At 39.1% G+C, this 22,066-nt stretch overlaps 1 protein-coding gene across 2 annotated transcripts; it reads left to right on the top strand.

Annotated features, from left to right (window-relative positions):
- Nucleotides 1-11,495: 11,495 nt before the first annotated feature.
- On the top strand, nucleotides 11,496-21,683 carry ZBTB43 (zinc finger and BTB domain containing 43). Of its 2 annotated transcripts, none has more exons than XM_035555255.2 (2): nucleotides 11,496-11,681; nucleotides 14,854-21,683. In XM_035555255.2, the coding sequence occupies exon 2, from the start codon at nucleotides 14,877-14,879 to the stop codon at nucleotides 16,269-16,271; it is 1,395 nt and encodes a 464-aa protein (XP_035411148.1). In that variant the 5' UTR covers nucleotides 11,496-11,681; nucleotides 14,854-14,876; the 3' UTR covers nucleotides 16,272-21,683. The 2 variants fall into 2 exon arrangements, with proteins under 2 accessions (XP_035411148.1, XP_035411150.1); XM_035555257.2 differs by lacking the exon at nucleotides 11,496-11,681 and adding an exon at nucleotides 13,969-14,112.
- Nucleotides 21,684-22,066: the final 383 nt, after the last annotated feature.

Genomic DNA, 22,066 nt, shown 5'->3' with positions numbered 1-22,066 from the left:
CATTAATGCTCATATTTTTTAACTCTGCAATAATGTAAGATAACATGGAGATGAATGGATTGGTGCATTTTTGAACAATAGTGCTATAGTGGATTTAGTGACGGTGCCTGTCTGTTAAAACATATAGTTTTATACTAATGTAGAACATAAGCTTAGCCACATGTAAATGAACTGTCCTTTACAATTACAAAGGTATATTTTTTTTCCTCTCGTTCGGAGAAAGAAATTTAAAAACTAGGAAGGGGCAGGAATCAGATTAAAGAAAAAATATGCTCCCTATTTCCAGTCTCTCAGACAATTTCTGCAGCACTGAAAATAAGTCAGAGGTTTACCTGAGCAGGGAGTGTGGCATCAAAACTCAAGTTTCCTGAAACATGAAATTTTCTATGCATGTATGTATTGTCCACAAGTACCAGAGGTTGTTCTTCTGAGTAGTTTCCTAAGTAAGGCCTGACTGTACATCAAGGTACTATTGGCATCATATTAGATCAAATGAGGACACAAACTTTCAGGATACCTGAACGCTACGGGACAGACCTAAATACATTTGTTCACCATCATTATGCAGTTAAAGCCGTTGTTGTACTTACTGTAAGATTTATAAAGAAAGATGTTTTGTTTACCAACAGAAGATGATCCAAAGTATCTCTGTCACAAAATCAAAATAAGTATGCTTTGGAAAGACACCTATGTCAGACCATCAAATGTCAAGGAAGTTTGACAGTTGACTTATTCAAACATTAACTTTCTGTTTATAACAGAAAAAGTGTGAAACCTGCCACTTTAAGAACAAATCATTTAAATGAATCACAGCAGGGACTATAGAAGAGGGGAAAAAGCACTGCTATAAAAACAAAGCACTAAAGACAAGTGAGAAAAATTATGATCTCTAAGCTCAGAATGATTAAGATACGAGCAGAAAACAAGACAAACAAACAAAAAAAGAGAGATCTATGGATTCATCTCAGATTTCTGATTCCAAATTGTTGCTGAGTTGAAACCTGCTCTAAGATATTATCCATATCAGATCTACTAGTTGGAGCTCAGCATGTAAGTGCTGAAACCTTCCTAAAATAATGACAACTTTCTACAAATCTTAATGAGAATTTTTTCTTCTGGCATTGCCATTCGTCTACTTGAAGATGTGTAATATGATGAGCATATACTTCTATAAATTTGTGACTTTGGTGGTTAGATGTTTGGTGATGTAAATGTTTTTTATATCAGACACATTAATGAATCTCACTGGATCTGGATACACATGTACTGGCAATGACATGATGTACAGGACAGCAGTGATCAAGGCCCAGATCAATACTCTAACTAACTTTAGCTGTAAGTAAAACAGCAACAGTACATGCCCTTTTTAGTTTCTATCATATGACACGAAGAACTGTTGATAATGACGGACACCTAGCACCAAAGGACTCAGCTTCAGAGAGGCATAAGATTTTTCCCTATTTGGAGTTCAGCCATGGTTCTAAATTCCATTAGAGAAAGATAGAGGTAACAGGGATTTTTAACTCTAGTACTCTGTCTCAGCAGTGTAAAATAACATCAGTGCAACTGCATGCCAGTACACAATGCCCTAGCTCATAACTCACAGAGTCCAGCTTAGTCCAGCAATTTATGCCAAGCAACTAGGAGTTTTAATTCAGATTTCCCTTCTGGGAAAATTATTGGAAGGGCAGGGTGTATTTTTTATTATTATTATTTTTAAGAAACACATATAAAGGATTTGATTCTGCAGTGAGAGAATTTAATGAGTATTTCCTTTAAAGAGGTAAGCAGTTGGCAGCAATATTACACAAAAGGAATATTTCAAGCTTTAGAGATCACAAGTATCACTCTTCAAAACAATTTCTTTCATACAGATATAGCGTTTCCATTTTCCAATAGTAAAAGGAAATGCCTCACATAATTTTGGGGTGTTTTAAAAGAAGACAAAAGCAAAACTTTCCAACTGTTCAACTCAATGACAAGAGTGGCCAGGTGGTGCCATGTAGTCAAATCTCTGGGAACAACACCAACTGTGTTTTCCTGCTGACCTCAGTAGATCATCAGGGGTCTACAAGTATGACCATCGGGGTCAGCACATGAGCAGCAACGAGGCAACATCCCCAAAGGCTTCTAACAGAAGAAACAGCCAACAGCCAAACATACTTTTAAATTAAGTTCATTCTTCTTTAAAATAAAAAAATAGAAAATAAAAATGAAGAGAGATAAGCTAATGAGTTAATGAACCACCTGAAGCCTCCATGCAATTGGTATCCAAGGAATAATCAGTCTGTAAGTTGAGCCAGATAATTCATATCTTTGTAAGAGAAAGAGGCCAGCTGAGTTGCCAAACAGTATTTTAGCCAGTGTTCTGTGCATTCATTTAGTAGGCTCTAAAGAAAACAAAGCTATCTACCAAAATCAGCCATAACAAAACCAACCTGGATGGGAAGCTGATATATTGAAAAAACACCCAACTTCTGAAAGAAATGAACAATATTAACACCTCATCCACCAAATATCCAGCAAAATCAGGAGAATGAAAGGAGGCTGAATATGTGCTGTCAAATATGCAAGCTACGGTGCCCTTATCTCTGAGAAAAGCTCTACTGGGCCTTTTAACACAATTACCTCACAAAATGAAGCTGCATTTTTATGTAATAATTTACAATTCTATTATTCCCATTTTAATTCTGGTTATAACAACTACTAGGGCCCTTGTCTGTGCTACAAGTAAAATGCAAAGTAAATTTGGACATGCTAATAAAAGTTAATAAAATTATAGCATTTGATGTGGCATCCACTAAGCTTTTATATTTTTGTCATGGCCACAACAAGATCCCAAACTGAAGCTTCACTATTTACAGGTGTTGGGAAACATGAGGGAGCACCAAAAACGATAATATACTTGCTTATATTCATGAATTTGATCCAAATATTTATAAGCTCAGGAAGAAGTAAAACAGACAAATAATAGTTAATGCTGTTTCTATTTGATTTTTTTGCAAAACAGAAATTTTGATCTAAGATAACAACCTTGACCCCGCATGTCTGTTCCAGGAGTTAGTGTGTTTTACATACATGGACAACAGTAAGAGCAGAACAAGCCACATAAAGGAAATCTGAAATCTTTTTTCAGGCCACACTCATGGTTAATCATAACTGGCATTGCAGGTAGAATGCAATTCTTTGTCTGAAGAAAATGCAGGAATAGAAGATCAGAAGAAAATAGCAAAAATAGCCATTAATTCCCCAAATCCTATGAAGTTAATCATTACAGGAGTTCACAGCACAATATTTCTGGTGCTAACACAAAGAAGTGAGTGCTATCTGTTGGTTGGTAACTATTTGGAATTATTTTGTCTGTGTTTCACATTAAGATTTTATATACCTCTTACCCCGATGCCCATCTTCTCCCACTTCCATCCATGGAGTGTGCTGCAGCCAGCTGTCATGTCTTGCACTCGTTTTTCAACAAATATTTGGGCAGGAGCATCCTTTCTTTTCTCATTGCTCTGCACTATGGGATCCTGAATCTAAACAGGGACTACCACTGCTAACACAGTGTAAGTACTGAACCAATATTATACTCCACATCTTTTTTTACAGTGTTAACCAGAATAGCAATGCAGTATACACTCCTTAAACTTAAAGCAAGTGCAAAACTTCCAGATTGGCAAAGAATCAGGTGGGACAGAAGAGAATGCTTTTTTTGTTAATCATATTTAAGATTTTGTATCACATAGGTTTAGAAATAGAGTTTTAAAAAAAATAATAATCCATCCAAAGAAAGTTTAGTATTTTCCAAAGATTATGAGGGAGAAAAAGAGGGTATGATTTTATATTCTTCACCATGATCTCAGAATTAGATTCCTTTGTTCAGGGCTAGATCACACATGTATCCCATTCCAGCTGACTTCACATAGACAGTGCATAGTCAGAGTCAGTTTCAATGAAAGGATGGGAGAAGAGTCTGGCAGATGAATAATCATCAGCACCTGACTAATTTAGAAGAGAAAGTAGTAGGAGCTTTTAAGAATGTCAGTGATGCCCCAGCCCCCAGTATGAACCTGGCATTAGTCAGGTTCACAGTTCTCCTGAACTGTGTGTTTTGTTGGTGTGGGCTTTCTGCTGCAGAATTATGATGTTATTTTAACCAGAGGATGGAGTTTGTTGAGTCAGATATCCATTGCATTTGTGTTGCTGACTCTTTACAGGAACCTGCTATTTAAAAAGTGATTTATTTTTTCCCTATCAAATGCTTAGCAATGTTACCTAGCTGGCCAAGCAAGGTACAAAGTTCATACTATGGCAGTCTAGAGAAAAATATACAATACAACCTTATTAAAGTGGTTTGTGCAGTCAGTTACAGTGGAAATTAGATTACCCTTGTGATAACACTCTGAGGCTGTACCTGAATAGCTTGCCTACTAGTAAGGAGGAGCTGACTCCTATACCAGGAGCAAACTGAATACTCCTTCATCTTTTGGGGGGGAGGGGGAGGAGAGACACACGACTATATATATTTATGATCTATTTGGGACATCAGCTGAATGAACATACTGTATAAACCTGAAGGTTTTTAAGGCTTCTTTATATTTACTTTTTGATTTTAGAGATACCATAAATCCCACATAAATTGGAAGGAGACTGTAAGATTCTCCATGGACCAACCTTCTGTTAGACAAATCCAATGATAATAAAACTTTACATATAATGATCGGATCATGGTGCCTTAGTATTGTTTCTTTAGTGGCTTAAGTACCAAGTTAGGAAAAACGTTCATTTAGCTGATAATGTATATTAACCACTCTTCAGAATTAATGGGATTTAACACTGTATTGGGTTTACGTGACAAGGTTTAGGTGGCAGGGCTGCAAGCATGGCCTCCGTGAGAAGAGTCCAGCAACTGCCCCAAGTTAGGGAAGGGCCAGTTCCAGACAGATCTGAAAGGCACCCGCTGCTGGCCAGAGCTGAGCCATGAGTGAGATGCGTTGCACCTCTGGGACAGCAGATTCAAGAAAGGGAAAAAACTGCTGCGCAACAGCAGCTGGGAGAGAGGAGTGAGCAACTGAGCGAGAGAATCCTGCAGACACTATGGCCAGTGAAGAGGGAGGGGAAGAGTTTCACTAGGTGCTGGGACAGAAATTCCCCTGCAGCCCATGGAGAGCCCCATGATGGAGCAGGCTGTCCCCCTACAGCCCCTGGGGTACCATGGTGAAGGAGAGTTCCATGCTGCAGCCTGTGGAGGAGCCCACGGTTGAGCAGCCAGATGAGACCTGAAGGAGGCTGTACTCTATAGAGAGCCCCCACAGGAGCAGACTACAGGCCAGGGCTGCAGACTACAGGCCAGGGCTGCAGCCTGCGGAGAGGAGACCACGCAGGAGCAGAAGATCTGGTGGCAGCTGCTGCCAATGGGAAACAGTGCTGGATCCCACAGTATGGACCCAGTTCTTGAAGAGCTGTAGTCTGTAGGAAGCCCATGTAGGATCAGTTTGGGAAGGACCGCATCCTGTGGGGCAGACCCCACACAGGAGCAGGGGAAGACAGTGAGGAGGAAGAAGCAGCAAACTGTTCTGTACTGACCAGTCCTCATACCCCATTCCTCTGCACTGCTCAGGGGGAGAAAGTAGAAAAGGGCGGATAAGGGGAAGATGGTTTTAGTTTGATTTTATTTTCTCACTGCTCTAGCCTGTTATCAGTAGGTAATAAATTACAGTAATCTCTCCATGCAGGGTCTGCTTTGTCCATGAAGGTAATTGGTGAGTGATCTCCCTGTCTTTATCTCAATCCATGAGGTTTTTTCATCATATTTTCTCTCCCTGGCCTTTTGAGGAAGGGGAATGAGAGTGGCATGGTGGACCTGAGCTACCCATCAGTGTTAAACCACCACAAACTCTGATCCAATAATTCCTTTTAAAGCAATTTCTATTACATTAAATTAGACAAGGCTAGCTATGAAAGTCTAAAGTATTAAAGATCTTGTATTCACCTGCTGTCTACCTGTGAACTGTAAGTTGAACATAGCCCTTTGCTACCAAGAAACATGATTACAAATTGTGATTGACAAATTCTGGTCTTTCTAAAGTTCTTTTGGGGAGACATATGCTCCAGGCACACAATAACATTCATGTCACCTTGGAACACTACGTTCTGAGTGTTGTTGGTTTTAGCAAGCATTTAACAAGTACATTTTGGTCTGCACTACAGAGTGTCTCAATGATAGTAATATTCTGAGCCAGGTCATACACTCTGCTTGTTACTGTGTCAAGAGGTGCATCTCTTCTAGGAATCGTATCTGGCTGCTTCACAAAACAGTAGCCAAGCTTAGCAAAACTTAGTATTGGCATCTGAGGTGACATCTACTCAATCTACATGCTGGTAGCAGAAATCACTGATTGTTTTCTTCTCCTCTAAGCCATGTTTCCATTAGTACATTACCGTTATTGTTATCACCCTAATCACCTAGTCAATAGTACTGTCCTGATGCTATATTTTTCCTATTTAGGTCTCAATTTTCAATACAGCAATTTTAAGTTCTGTGTTGAGATAGCTTAATTTATCTGATTTGATCCTATATTATTTTTAATATATTGTGCAGTCGTCTATCAGTTCAACTTTTCCAAAACACTGTGCAGAGACAATTATACTGTCCCTTTGATGATGACGATGATTATTTGTCAAACAAGATTCTAATACACATTTTGGAAAGCTGCCTGGCCGAGAAGGACCTGGGAGTATTGGTTGATAGTCGGCTGAATATGAGCCAGCAGTGTGCTCAGGTGGCCAAGAAGGCCAACAGCATCCTGGCCTGTATAAGAAGCAGTGTGGCCAGCAGGTCTAGGGAGGTGATTGTCCCCCTGTACTCGGCTCTGGTGAGGCCGCACCTTGAGTACTGTGTTCAGTTTTGGGCCCCTCGCTACAGGAAGGACATGGACGTGCTCGAGCGAGTCCAGAGAAGGGCGACCAAGCTGGTGAGGGGTCTGGAGAACAAGTCTTACGAGGAGCGGCTGAGGGAGCTGGGCTTGTTCAGCCTGGAGAAGAGGAGGCTCAGGGGCGACCTTATCGCTCTCTACAGTTACCTTAAAGGAAGCTGTAGTGAGGTGGGGGTTGGTCTGTTCTCCCACGTGCCTGGTGACAGGACGAGGGGGAATGGGCGAAAGTTGCGACAGGGGAGTTTTAGGTTGGATGTTAGGAAGTACTTCTTTACCGAAAGGGTTATTAAGCATTGGAACGGGCTGCCCAGGGAGGTGGTGGAGTCGCCATCCCTGGAGGTCTTTAAAAGACGTTTAGATGTAGAGCTTAGCGATATAGTTTAGTGGAGTACTTAGTGTTAGGTCGGAGGTTGGACTCGATGATCTTGAGGTCTCTTCCAACCTAGAAATCTGTGTCTGTGTCTGTGTCTGTGTCTATGCTTCTGGGCGTCTCCTACACTACATGTCACATGTCCCCTTTTTTGTCTGTCCATCTTTAGTACTCTTTCCCCTACGATGCAACTTAAAGTGCTAGAGACTTCTCTTCTGCAGCAGCTGCTATACCATTTAAATTTTACCTTTTCAAATTTCATCTGAAAATCTCTGTCCTCATTCAAAATTTTCTTGCACTACTGCTGATCTTGCTCATATATTGCTTAAATTGCTAATGCATTCTGACAATGGCTACAAAAGATAACTTAATAATTGTGTTGTATTAAATAGTCTTTCTATTTCCTCATATTTGTAGTAGATTTCTTATTAATGTAGGGAGGCAATGGACTGAAAATCTGTGAATTTGCACTGTTAGACTTGAAAATATATGCATAGACCAAATTTTGCTAAATGGGTATGATTACCATCTCAAATAACTTTTTTAGGCCCTGTGTAATGGCATGCTCCGTCTCTTCCCTTCTGTGTTTTAACATGTTTTCTTGCTCAGTTAAATCAAAGAAAATCTCTATTGTTTTAGCCTGGGTGAAATTTTAAAGAGACATGGGATAAGAATTCCACAGCCTGTGTATGATCCAAATCTATATGATGCTGCTGAAAACTGATCACAGCGGACTGCAGACCACTAGACCCTAGCTACACTTCCCTGCTGCTTCATTCAGTCTTAACAACCCTATGAGTAGCACAAGTTTTGATTTTAGTACTGTGTATTTAGTCCATATGAAATATTTCTCCAGATTGCTGTATTTTGATAAGTTGAAACTAGTTGAAGAAGTCCTTATGACAAATTTAAAAATCTATATATTACCATGTTTTGACTATTAAATAAATATTAAAGATTAAAGGATTAAGCATAAATATTGTTTTTAGAAGTTTTATTTTGAGGAAACATCAGCGCTTGCTATATTTCCTCTAAGTATTAATATCTATCCTGTTTTAGAGAAATAGAGTAAAAGCAAGCCAACCATAAAAGGTAACTTTGGAACACGGTACTAGAAGCCCTTGTCTCATATAAGTGAGACACACAGATGGACATACAGGAACACCAACAGATGATGAAATACAGTTGATTCTTCTAACAAGAAGAAGAAGCAGCAATAAAGTACTACACAAATTATGTTATTATATTATCACAAAACAAGAAATTCCATGGGACCTGATTTCCAGGCCTAACCTTAGAAGTTAACTTGTAAATGCTTAATTTGGGTAATAATAACGTGAAATGAAACAAGTTATCAAGCTCCTTCAAATTATAGGCTTTATGTGAAGTTACCTGAGAATTAGAGATCAGAGGCTTTTTGTTAAAATTTAATGTATTTTCACAGGAAAAATTACAACATATGTTGATACTTCTTTGTAACTATGCTACCTAATTTTAGTTAGTTTGAGCATAATGGTCAAACAAGTATTTAATTCTACCTAGTTTATCAATGCTAATCACTAAGTTTATACTTGATGATTAATATTCTTAAGACCAAATAAATTTATAGGAACAAAAATGTTTCACAGTTTGAAGTGTATTTTCCCTAGGCAACAAAATAAGTTAACATCACTTTTCTAAAAAAAAAAATAAATCTGCCTTTCTATTGGTAAAGCCAACCTTAACCTCCTCACACAAGCATTTCCCTGCAAGTTGCTCTTTTCCTGTAGTGTAGGTATGCTGCATTGGAATGAAACTGAAGACGTACTTTTGATCAACAAGTTTTCCCCAAATAATCTTTTTGTTTGTGTTTGTTGCAGTACATGCTGTAACTGTGACTTAAATCTTGCCAAACTATCATACCTATCTTTCCTTCTATGCTTATTAGGGGAAAAGCTTCATGCAATAGAACAATAGATGCGATACCAAAGAAAAGTACTGGATGAAATTAGCCTTTTTCAAATGAAAACTAACCCCAGTAAATAGTAACTATAAAATTAAATGAAATTACATTTTCTGTCATTAAAATTGAAGACTTTTTTGTTCTACAAAATCATGATGGCTTACAATTCAACAATATCTCCAGACTCTGGAAAATTACCAGAAACTATGTCTAGCTGCGCTACCTCTGTGCAAGACTCCCTTCACAGTTTGGATACAGAACAGTATGGGTGTGCTGCTGCCCTGGCCTTCAGCACCATCTGCTGGGTAATAAAAAATTGATAAATTCTTCAGTTTTGCTAAGGTCTTTTCTATCTTCTGTGCAGGGCAACTTCACCTGCCCCATTCAGTATGAGACCTTTAGACAAAGTATATGATATCACTTATACAGCAATGAAACATGTTGAGACTTTATTTATGCCAGAATTAACAGTAAGAGTCTAGAAATAAAACCTCCTGCAAAACTGAACCAATAGAGGTTATATCCTAAATTCCCAGCCTTTCCATCTTTAAGCTACAGAAATGTTACATTCTAAAAGGTACTGAGCAATTGGCAATAAGAATGTCAACAAAGTAAGTTCACTGACACATAGCTTTAAAGATACATATAATCACAATTTCTGTTCCTTGAAGACCATTTCATAGAAGTGTCAAGTACTATGTGAGCAACTAAAAATTAAACTTGACGTTATTTCCAGGTAAACTCAGAGACTCTAAAAAGGACAAAACCAAATATATATATACAGTCACTGCTTATGCCAGTTATCTCGAAGACTGTGAATTATTTTGCTGGATTTTCACTTGTAAAGAAGTCTTAGTCATGTTTTCTTTCTAACAAAGTTGAACTGAATGAGAAACTTCTGAAAGAAAAATAAAATGGCACTACCTTGCTTAGATCAGCAGTGTCTTGCAGAGAAAAAACACAGGTAATTTGTTGTTTACTTAACAACTGTAGGAAAAAAATGCCATAGCATCTAGCAGTAACAGAGATAATACTTGAACTCCTTTTCTTTTTCTTAGAGCAAGAGTTACAAAGTTTCAGTAGTTTATCTTCCCCAAAAATGCCTAGTAAATAGTTGCCTCTCTGAATTGAAATACTGCCAAAAACTGCATTAAGTTTTTGTTTGGAGGCCTGATACCTTACAGAAATAGAACTAGCTGTAGTTATGAGCTCCTTTAGTATGCTGGCACAGTAACACTATCATGAACGCCACAGGCTTGTTTGGAGAGTTCAAAATAAGTCTTTGATCTATTTTCAGCCTATGAATTGTTCTTGTGGAATCTCAACTTATTTTGGAAAGTTCATGTATATGCTTGTTGCATGACCAGTTTGACTGTAGAGTAATTCTTGTTGTGTAGCAGACAAGGTATCTGTCCACAGCATGTGTAAACCATGAGAGAGCCTTCTAGGACAGCAAAATCAAGTACTGTTTGGCAGGGTACGCTGCCTACTTCCAGATCTTTTTCTGCAGGGCAATCAAGTGGATCACCTCCTGTGTTGAGAGAGCAGCTGAAGACATGATAAACAGTAAATATGCCTTATTTTCCCCTCCAGAGGATTCCAAGAATACCCAGTTCCTCCTGGTTTTCTCAGCAGCACTTACGTTTCAAGAGACTAGCACTATTTTGTTTTTCCATTGATATTTATAGCACTGCCCCCGCCCCTCCCGCCCCCCCTTTTTTTTTGGCCACTGGATTCGAGGCAAACTCAAATTTCACTAAAAGTTGCAAAACAGTTCAGATATCTATCACTATGGTCTTCCTGAGACGTCTCTCACGTTGAGGAGTACAATGACCATCCTTCGCTTTCAAAGGCCAAAAAAAAAAAAAAAGAAGTCCTAGAAATACACTAAATTGCTGGCAGAGTCACGAGGAAATTCTCGCAGCGCCGGGCCCTTTTCTCAGGCATCGCCGTGGCTCCGCTGCCCGCGGGAGGCTCGGGGACGCCGGCGGGCCAAGCGCCGGGCGCAGCCGAACGGGCGCCGCCGGGAGAAAAGCGCGGGCGCCCCCCGTCTGCTCCGGCGCGGGGTCGGACCGAGAGGGCTCGCAGCCCCTCGGGCGGCAGCACCGGACAGAGGCCGCGAGCTCGGCTGCTACCGGCACGGCCTCCGGGGACCCCAGCGGCTCCTCGCGGCGCCGCTACCGGAGACGGCCGCGAGGCGTGGGGGGCACCGCCCTCCCGCAAAAGCCGCAACGGGCCACGGGCCCGCCCCCCCGTGCCCCTCCCCCCGGCAGGAAGCGGAAGGGCTGCCCCGGGCCGCCAGGTGACCGGGATGCGGAAGCCCTTCCCGGGGGAGCGGCGTTTCCGGTGCTGGCTGGGCCGCGGAAGCCGCGTCGGTCGCGCCGAGCGCTGCAGCCGGGTTCGCGGCCCGCTATGCGAGAGACGCCGAGGCCCGCAGGTGAGTGGCTGCCTGGGCGTGGAGCGCGGGAGGCCGCGCTGCTGCTGGGCCTGGCTCCGTGGGTCCGCTCTGGGGCCAGGGGGCGACCGAGGCCTGCGCTCTGCCGTCGTCCCCGCTCCCTTTCCCCGCCGAAAGCTTCTGCGGCCCTTCCCCACCGGGCGGCGCTCTCTGGAGGACCACGGGAGGCGGTCGGGAGGCGGGTGCTGGGCCCGGCCCGGCCCGGCCCCTTCTCCTCTCTAGGCAGAGCCGACTGGCGGGTCGGCCGCCGGCTGTGGCCGTGACGCCTCTGGCATGGGCTCGCCGGCACATCTGCCCCTGCTGATACAGCAGCGTTTTGAGGTGCTGCCGTGGCAGAAGAAAGAAATTAATTTATTCAAAGCTTTCTTTCTTCTGAAGTAGCTATGTACCGGCAGTTCTTAAAGTAACTATTTTTAAGGAAGTAATATGGACCCTGTATGCTTCAATGTTCTGGAGAGACTAGGTATTTTCTATTAACTGCAATTGAAAGACTGGTTTTTTTTTGTATTTTTTTTTGTGAGTGGGGATAAAGAAAATGCAGCAACAGAAAGGGTTGTAAAAGGGGGAGTTGAAACCTCTTTGGAGGGAAAATCCAAAAACATTCTTGAAGGGTATGGCCTCAGTACGGCCTCAGTAGCAGAAAACATTTTACTTACACTTTGAAAAAAAAGTTTGCTCCCACCTGCAATTGTTTATGTGGTGAACAACCATACATTGCTGAAAGATGACAGCTTAGGGTTCTTCCTGATTTTTAAACAGGAGTTTTTCTAGGTGTATAAGTATTTCTCTTTTTAAGTTTTGGTTGAACAGATCTCAGAAACTTATCTTTTTTTTGGTATGCAAGTGTTGAAAAACAGACTCTTAAATCTGAGAATGTTATGAAAGAACTAATGTGTCTGCATTTTTTAAAAAAAGTTTTTTTTAAAAAAAGTAAATATTTTTTAATGTGTATTGTGTATGAAATATTGACTTAATTTTTCTTTCCACTTTATCAGAAAGAACTTGACGTTAACAGTTGAACTGACAGTATAATTTGCAAGTTTTAGGCTATTTCTTCACTTAGTACAACTTGGTGACTGTCTCAGCAGAATGTAACTGATCACCCCTGATTTAAGTGAGGCAGTGTTTGTAGGAAAGTAGCTCTCTAAACTAATTTCCTGCCTTAAAGCTGAGGATCTCAAGGTAGTTGGTAAACACCTCTTACGTTGAACAATTGTTTCAACCAACAAAGAAATAACAATTTCTTAAGATGTGTGACTGTATACAGACAGTTACAGTGCTCAGTTACAGAATTTTAGTCATTTAGTCATTTTTAGTCATTTGTCTGTCCTTCTCCTTAGTGGGAGCTTTTTTTTTTTCCAGTCCTTCCAGTTCCTCCCACTATCCAGTGGGGAGAGATTAGTGTAAGGTTTCAAGAAAGGACACTGTGGTCAAAAAAGTACCTTTTTTATTTTGTCTATTTTGCTGTGATTATTTATGGTTATAAATGGGTTTCATAAATGAAGAAAACAGACTGGGAAGAATGACCTGTTAGAGACGTACATAGGAGAGTCACAGTGATGCCATACTTCTAATAATAAAATAAAAAAAAAAAAAGCGTAATCCTCACCATTCTGTAGAGGATGCTTATTTCAGCATTTGCAAGGAGTTTGGGCCTGTATTTCTTGAAAGATATTGATGGTTGTCTGACTCTAATGCTCTCTTTTCTATGGCAACCGTGTTCACCTTGATCGAAGATAACAGCGAATGACTTGTTTTAACCTCCATATGTTGTCATCCTTTTCTATCTTTGAAACTTTGAAGAAGGAATACTGAGGCTTAGGGGGAATAGGAGAAAGGTGTCGACAATATGAGCTGGAAAAGATCTGAATGGTCAGGAAAGGATTATGTAACGATGAGCTATTGACTAAATGTTGTTTTACATAATCATTCCTGTGTAGTCAGTGTTTTGTAAGCAAATGCTGCTATTTTTTTCTGCACTTAGCAGTCATAAATTTGTGCCAATATACCAGCATACGAACACAGTGCATCTAATGAACAGTTCTCTATAGGTGGTTACATAACTGCATAGAAAGTACTACAGAGAGTCTGTACAATAACCATAGAGGTGATTCATAATCATATCTTCTCAATTCCTTATTTTCATTACACATGAATTTCAGAGTACTATTTGTAATGCAAATTCTATTTCAATATTATATTCAGAAAGTGTCTTAAATTCTGTATGTGTGCTATCTGCTAATTTACTAAGTATTCTTTTTCAGGTGTGCAGCTCCATCCGTTAAGTAGGAAAGTGAGAGTTTTATGAGAAACAACTTGACAGAGGAAAACTGCTTGCTACTCCACAGCCCTGTTGGAGTTCCATTGTGTTCAATTTACTCATTGAAAAGTTGCACAAATTTAGTTTATTCAGGTTGTTAATGTTGGTCTTTTTGTTTTTACATTTAATCTTCTGTCGTTATTCCTGATAATAACATGGAAATTCGTCTTAAATTCAAATTTAAAACGTAAAGCAGACATTTTAAAGAATTCTAGCACAAAGCTGACATAGTCATTTAAACAATAATAAGATGTCTGGATCATGTGGGAATGCAAAAAAATACCTGAACTGTTAGTTGAGCTTCTAGTGTATAATTGTTGCATTGTTACATATATACAAGGTGCATACAGTCAAAACTGTACAGCTGAGGTGCAGTCGGTCTTTATTGGGGGATCAATTAGATGATGTTGCCTGTTGAAATGCAATATTTTTCATATGCTGTTTTAAACACAAACATCCTGGAGTTAATTTTGTAGCTATAACTTCATGAAATAACTGTTCTTGTTATCCTAAATCCATGCTTGAAATGATTAACCTATGTCTACTGGGTGACTCTCTGTAGCTCCTGCTATAGTTGATGAGCCCTTTGGGATGGAAGAACAGCAAAATATGCTGGCATAGCAACTTGTGGCCTCAATATCTCTTTGAGAAAAGAGAAAGATGAGGTGAAGGGGAACAATAGAAATACAGCAGCGACATAGGTTGCAGAAAATATTGGACTGAGTTCCATATGAGTCTGCTTAAGTTATTGCTTTCAATTTCCTTATACACCTTTACAGAAAGATCAATACTTTACTAAGCAGAATTTCTGATCTTTTTTTTTTTTTCTTTCAGCACAACACTAAATTTGTAATGAAATGGAGTCTGGGTCAAGCTCTTTTCGAGTGGAATTTCCAGATTTTTCTAGCACCATTTTGCAGAAGTTAAATCAGCAGCGCCAGCAAGGACAATTATGTGATGTGTCCATCGTAGTTCAGGGCCATCTCTTCAGAGCCCATAAAGCTGTTCTTGCAGCTAGTTCACCTTACTTTTGTGATCAGGTTCTCCTAAAAAATAGCAGGCGAATAGTGCTGCCTGATGTGATGAATCCAAGAGTGTTTGAAAACATTCTTCTGTCTACGTATACAGGTCGACTGGTAATGCCTGCTCCAGAAATTGTTAGTTACTTGACAGCAGCAAGTTTCCTTCAAATGTGGCATGTAGTGGATAAATGCACCGAAGTGCTAGAGGGGAATCCAACAGTTCTCTGTCAGAAGATGAATCATGGCAGTGATCATCAGTCCCCAAGCAGTAGTAGTTACAATGGCCTTGCTGAAACCTTTGAACTCGGCTCTGGAGGACAGACGGAATTTCACAAAGTGCAGGAACTGAGGGATGGTGAAAATGAAGAAGAGAGCTCTAAAGATGAACTGTCGTGTCAACTGACAGAACATGAGTACCTTCCCAGTAATTCTTCAACAGAACATGATAGACTTAGCACAGGAATGACAAGTCAGGATGGTGAAGAAGGAACTAGTGATAGTGCAGAGTATCAGTATACCAGACCTATATATAGCAAACCCAGCATCATGTCTCACAAGCGATGGATCCATGTGAAACCAGAAAGATTTGAACAAGACTGTGAAGGTGTTGATAATCCTTATGATGAACACCAAGTTTCTGAATCCGTGAATGCCATTCAGGCAGATCATTCAATCCAGTCTTCAGGTGTTGAAGACTTTCATATAGCTGACAAAAAGATGGAAGCAGAATTTGATGAACAGGCAGATGAAAGTAATTATGATGAACAAGTTGATTTCTATGGCTCTTCTATGGAAGAATTTTCTGGTGAAAGGGCAGATGGAAATTTAAGTGCTCACAGACAGGATCTTATGATAGCAGCAGGCTATGGTGAAGGAATTGAAATGGCTGCAGGAATTAAAGAAGAAACATCCCTCACTGGATTCTCACATGCTGATAAGCTGTATCCTTGTCAGTGTGGTAAAAGCTTTACACACAAAAGTCAGAGAGATCGGCATATGAGTATGCACCTTGGTCTTCGACCTTATGGCTGTGGTGTCTGTGGTAAGAAATTCAAAATGAAACACCATCTTGTTGGCCATATGAAAATTCATACAGGCATAAAACCGTACGAGTGTAACATCTGTGGGAAAAGATTTATGTGGCGGGACAGTTTTCACCGGCATGTGACCTCTTGTACCAAGTCATATCAAGCTTCTAAAGCTGAGCAGAGTACTACTGAGATGAACTGAGACATTAGTGCTTACATTTGTTTAGAAGAGTAATCAAAATAAACTAATTATGCAAATAGTGTCTGGTACTTGCTATTGTGAAATTTAAATTAAAAAAAAAAAGTTTCAATAATTATGCTGGTATGAGCAGACCAAAGTTTTTATTCTCCACAATATTATTCTAGGTGTTCAGCGTGTGACGTAGAAATGGTTAATCAGAAAGGTGGTTGCAAAATGAGATCAATAAGGTCTTTAAGATACTGATTATCATCACAGCAGTGTTTAGAAGTCCTGTTGTTTTAATAAGTCTTCCAAATTCACAGTAAAACCCAGCTCTAAATTGACCCAAATTCTGCAAACATTTACAGGAAGCAGGAATTGAAGTAGCCTTACTGAAAAAGAGAATTAGGATAACCATACCAGGCTACGTGGGCTACCTGTTGATAAAATTCTTGTGATTCACATTTTAATTAAAAAAAAAAAAAAAAAGAATTTGACCTCAAACTGGAGATTGCCAACATACTTAACATGCATCATTAATAGTCTGCATCATTAAATATCACTTACTGTTTTGCTTAATGAAAGGCTGTGTTAAGTGATTTGGCTTTCCTTTATCTGTCCTCCATTCTTTTTCCATCTTCAGTGAAACAAGTGATTGTTTAATTTTGTGCTAGTTTCTACTTAAAGAGTCTGTAAAGCACTGAAATATAGTTGTGCACCATGTAAACTTAAATCTGTGTTAAATATAATTTAGTTGCCTCCTGTAGGGCCTAATGCTGTATGATGCTTGGCTTGATTTTGGTTGCTACATAATGAGAGCTTTTAAAGTGTGTGTAATAAATGTCTTGTCAAAACAAACAAAAATAGGTGTAACATTTGGAACTCTCCCTGAATACTCAAAATTCTAAACCCTAGCTTTATATTCAGATTTTTTGTCTTAACTACAGTAGCAAGTACCAAACTCCGTAGCTTCATGAATTGAATTTTTTTTATTGGTACAAAATCTTGTTTGAGAACTTCTGTCTAGTTTTAGAACATGCTTTAGGAAAATGATTTAGACATTGATATGTGTTTTTACTCTTAATTCTTTACTCTTTGAATAGTAAGAATTATAATACAGATTCTTGGTACTGAACTACTGTGACTGGTTACATGTGATCATAAGCAGCCAGAGCTGTTTACCTCTTCAAATGAAGTTGCTTGTAGGGAAAAATGTAGAAAGTATGGCATTTGGATCTATTAATGGTACTGCAAAACATGGTACCATGCTCATGTCCGAAGTCTGGATTTTCGCTGGGAAAGTGGCACCTCTCATTCATTAGGATGAGGATTTATATCCTGTGCTCTCATTCCTGGAGCTATATAGAGGAGTGTTTGTAGTTTTGAGAGATGCTGCCAGCTCTGCAGGTAGAGTGAACGCATCAGTTTTAAATGTGACAGGATTTGGGGTTTGAAAGCTTAGTGCATTTCTATGCAAAAGCAATTAACCCTTCTCTGTAGTTTACTGAAATATGAAAAGGAAAGAGCCTTTAGAGTATACGTAGGCTATAATAGGAAGGAGTGATGTCCAAGTACAGTGCTGGCGGAAATAAATTAACCAGCATCAAAAACCTTCTAAGTCTGTCTGGCCCCGGTTTATGTATTAGATACTGCAATAGGCAGGATCATGTACTTAAACAGATGACCCTGTAGCAAAAACACACTAAGGTAATTCCAATTTGGACGCTTTATTGAACTCCCGCTTACAAATTGTCTTAAGATACAACTAAACTGTATCCTGAACGTGAATATCTAGTGCAAGCTGGGGTTTATTACTCAGTGGGCTGTAATTACTGTAACATCTTTTCTGGCATTCTACTTACAAACTTTAATTTTTTAAGAGGCTCTTAATTCTTAATCTTCTAATGCTTCAGATATTTTTTCATATGGAATTTTGTTAAAACAGATATTCCCAAATATGATGAAACCATTGCTGGCAATGGGCATGAATGGTCAGCACCAAGGAGTTCATATTCTTAGCACTTGATTGAACTCTATAACATACCATGGTGGCCATATATATAACCCTTGTACTCAAGGTAACTAAACAGGGATTTGCTCACTAACACTGTAACCTGCTTAATGTATAGAAGCACTTTGTATTTAAGAAAAAAAACTTTATAAGTATGTTTTTTAAACTTAGAAACTATATTCCCTTTATGGTTTGTTTCCACACTGCTAACGCTGTCTTTTAATATTAAGAAAATTACAATGCTTGCCTGTTTACATGAGTGTAGAGGAAAAAATTCTTGCACTCGCTGGCCCTATTTGTCCATTCTCCAAGGCCTTATTACATACAGGGTGTCATTTCTTCAAGTACCATCATCACATTTGAGGAAGGTATTCTCATACTCATTTTACGAATGATCTTGTATATCACATTGGTTCTCAGACCCTTTCAAATTGTCACTTCAGTATTGCATAAAAAGGTTAAGGGTGCCTCTTCCCATTTAACCATTAAAAAGGCTGTTATGAAGCACCAGGCTGTGAAACATGGTCAAGCAAAAAATTCTATCTGTTAAACCCAGACCATCCTACAGAGCTGCCAGCAAAACCGTTACTTTTACCAGCTTGGAATGACTTTTATACATGACATTTCAAAGTTGAAAGTTGCTCCTTTTTGCAGTTAGATTACTTTGAAATAATGCTTTAAAATAAAATGTACTGAGAGAGACACTTTAAAGGTTTTATAACAGGTCCAGTAGATCATATTATAGAACCATATTCTTTTTAGTGGTTTAGCATGAATAGTAACTTTTAAATGTTTGCCTGTTACTGTTTTACCCCAGCTTGGAATTCCAGCAATTGTTGCTACACTGATTTTTGTAACACTTGGCTTTCTGATGTTGATTTACATGAAACCAACTGATTGAAGGGAAGTAATGATTTATTACGAGATCTAATTGAGAGGATTGAGGATTTAAGTGAAACTTGAGATATTTCTCTAAAAAAAAAAAAAAAAACAAAAAAAAAAACACCACCACTTTCTTTTGCTTATCACAGGCAAAACAGTTGACTTGTAATGTTTTTACTGAATTTAATTTATTGCTTTTCAACAGACTTCTAATCGATTCAGGTATTGAGAAAAAGAAAACAAAAAATTAAACACTTAAAGAAATGCCTTTCCCCCTTCCTCCTACTTAATTTCTCTCTAATACCTCTTCTCCCCACAGCTTCCTAGTCTTTCTCTTGTCACTGGGAGTTGCACTAGGTCAGTCTGTTCCAATTCTCTTGCTGAGGTGACAGTTTGCCCAGGAGGTTGGGGTCATATACGTACTGGCTTGTCTGGCTCTTTTCATTTCTTAGTGAATGTTCTCTGCTGCACTGGGCTTGTCAGTGTCACTGCCCCTGGCATGGTTCCTGCATGGACTGTAGCCTCTTCTGGGATGTGCCTGTTCCAGCTTGGGTCTCCCCCAGTCATCAGTTTCTTCAGTGGTGTACCTGCTCTGGCCTAGGCCAAAGTCGTTCAGAAGTTTATCTCCTCTGGCATGGAGCGTGTCCTTCTGAGAGTGGGTCATGATACATGTTCTCAGCGTCTCCTCTGTGTGTCTTTCCAAGAGTATCTCCTCAGTTTCTCCTCATGAGTTTCCAGTTGTGTCTTCCCAGGAGTATCTCCTCCTTCCATGTCTCCCCACACCTCTTGATAGCAGCTGCCACTCTTTCTTAGATGTATTTCAGCAGAAGTGCTCTGATGATTGAAGTTTTGGCATGTAATGGGTTGTTCACATCAGTTTCAGTGCTGGCTAGAACCTATTTTGATGGGCACAGGGCAGCTCGTGACTCTTGCTGTGTGTCACCCTTGCAGCCCACTGCCACTGAAACCCTGCAATTTACACCCAATACAGCTGTAGATAGCAAACAGAAATGTAGATGCAGCTTCTGCCAAGCACTTAATCGTTGCTTGTGGGGTGGATTTGTTCAAGACAGGAGATGATTTCTTGTCTGTGGGGAGGAGGGAAGCGATCAGTGTGTAATATGAATGCATATGTATATGGTGAATTTCATTCATCTTCCCTTAAGATTCATCACCTTAATGATACCACAACTTTTGTGCATTTTTGTGTTGCTCACGTCTTCTGTTGACTGTAGTAAAGTGAGTATCTTCTGAAAACCAGAATCGTTGTATGCACAGGAGACTATTGATATTTTCGGTTACTGTGAAGCCATTCATTGTCCTGCTGGTGGTAAGAACATTTACTGATAATACAATTCATTTTCATTCCATTCAATAACAAAGATGTTGATTACAATGAAATCTATGTAACTGGCATTCCAAAAAAAAAAAAAAAAAAAGCTCGTAGCAGGCTTAAGTTGTCAGTTTAGGTGTATATCTGACACCTTTCTGAAGGGGGAGGTTCTGTCATGGTTTTGTTGTTGTTCTTTTAAACATTACCTTCACTGTTGCATGCAGCAACTGTCTTTATTTTATGAGTGAGCAGGTAGGTTCTAAAGGAAGCAGTTGGTAAAATATTTGGTCTTAGCTTTTTTTTTTTTCATCTGAGATACTTTTGCAGTTAAGAAACTGTCCTGGATCAAAAGCAAGGGGGGTGATCAAAGACTAATATATTGGATTTCTTATTAAAAAAAATGAATATTTTACATCTCTGTGCTATTGAATCTGAAAGAATGGAGGCACTTCAGATCTTGTAACTTCACCACTTTAGCTGATGCTAGTGAGGTGTCCTGTTTCTGCATTCTGAGAACCTATAGCAGGATATTGAGTATTTTGGTTTAATAGAACCTTTCTCAAAACAACAAATGAAAATGTTTTGTTTTGTTTTTGTTTTGTCATTTAAATGCTTAATTAGGTAGCTAGAGTTATTTAGCTATAAGCTGTAAACTGTCAGTGCCCTAGGGGAAGATGCTGGAAAACAAAATGGTATATTTTTAATGTGATTAAACTGTAAATTCTAATTTTGCTTGACGCCTGTGTCTGTCGATTGCTGCTCCTTTTTTGTTCTTCATGGGATTCCATATTTCTTCCAGAAATGTAACTGTTTATGCAAGTCAAGTGAATCTTCCTTAATGAGCTATAAGTTTTTATTCAAAACAAGTCATTTATAATAGTAAAACTGCATATCTTGATATTTTGTGAGATGTTATGCTTGTATTGCAGAGGTTGGATAGTTTTGTCTATAAATATTGCTGTCTTAATTGTACAGCATGGTTTTAATTTAATTTTACTGTTCAATATTTTCTTCTTATAGAAGAGTCCCATGCCCCTTTTTTGTATAACATGTTTTAATAAATGTTATCTGTCAACTTTGTAAATGTTTTCTTAAGCTTGAATGAAAGGAATGCATGTCTAGTACCAGTATTTAATATTTCACTTTTGCCAAAATAAGTGCTTAAACAAAACTTCAAATCCAAAAGTTGTTGATATATTATATAACTTTATTAAATATATAAAGAAAATTTTTTTCTAGTAATGTGTCTTCTTGAAATACTGAGAACATGCCAGCCTAGCCTAAGAAAACACTAAACTAAGAACTGATATTTAAAATACAAGTAGTTGATGAATACAGAGAATTGGTCCTGTTTCTTTGGTGCTTAGGTAATTAGTTGCCATGTGAGTCCAAATTTATCAAACAGGTTTTATCATATCTGTGGTTTGTTGTTTCTTTTTGCAAAACAGTGATTCCTTAAGTTGTAATACAATATGTACAGGCCAATATGAAAATTTTGGAACACACACTTAATAGTACCAGCAACTGCAAAAACCCTACAAGTAAACTAGAAGTAGGTACAGATAATGTGTCAATCTTGTCAAAGTATCA

Source organism: Cygnus atratus, chromosome 19 (assembly GCF_013377495.2).
Source record: "Cygnus atratus isolate AKBS03 ecotype Queensland, Australia chromosome 19, CAtr_DNAZoo_HiC_assembly, whole genome shotgun sequence".
NCBI classification, from domain to species: domain Eukaryota; kingdom Metazoa; phylum Chordata; class Aves; order Anseriformes; family Anatidae; genus Cygnus; species Cygnus atratus.
The sequence above is the reverse complement of the archived record's forward strand: the minus strand, read 5'-3'. Positions and strand labels throughout refer to the sequence as shown.

Excerpts from the sequence above, each read along its gene's own strand:
- ZBTB43 (XM_035555255.2), top strand. The coding sequence starts at position 14,877 with ATGGAGTCTGGGTCAAGCTCTTTTCGAGTGGAATTTCCAGATTTTTCT.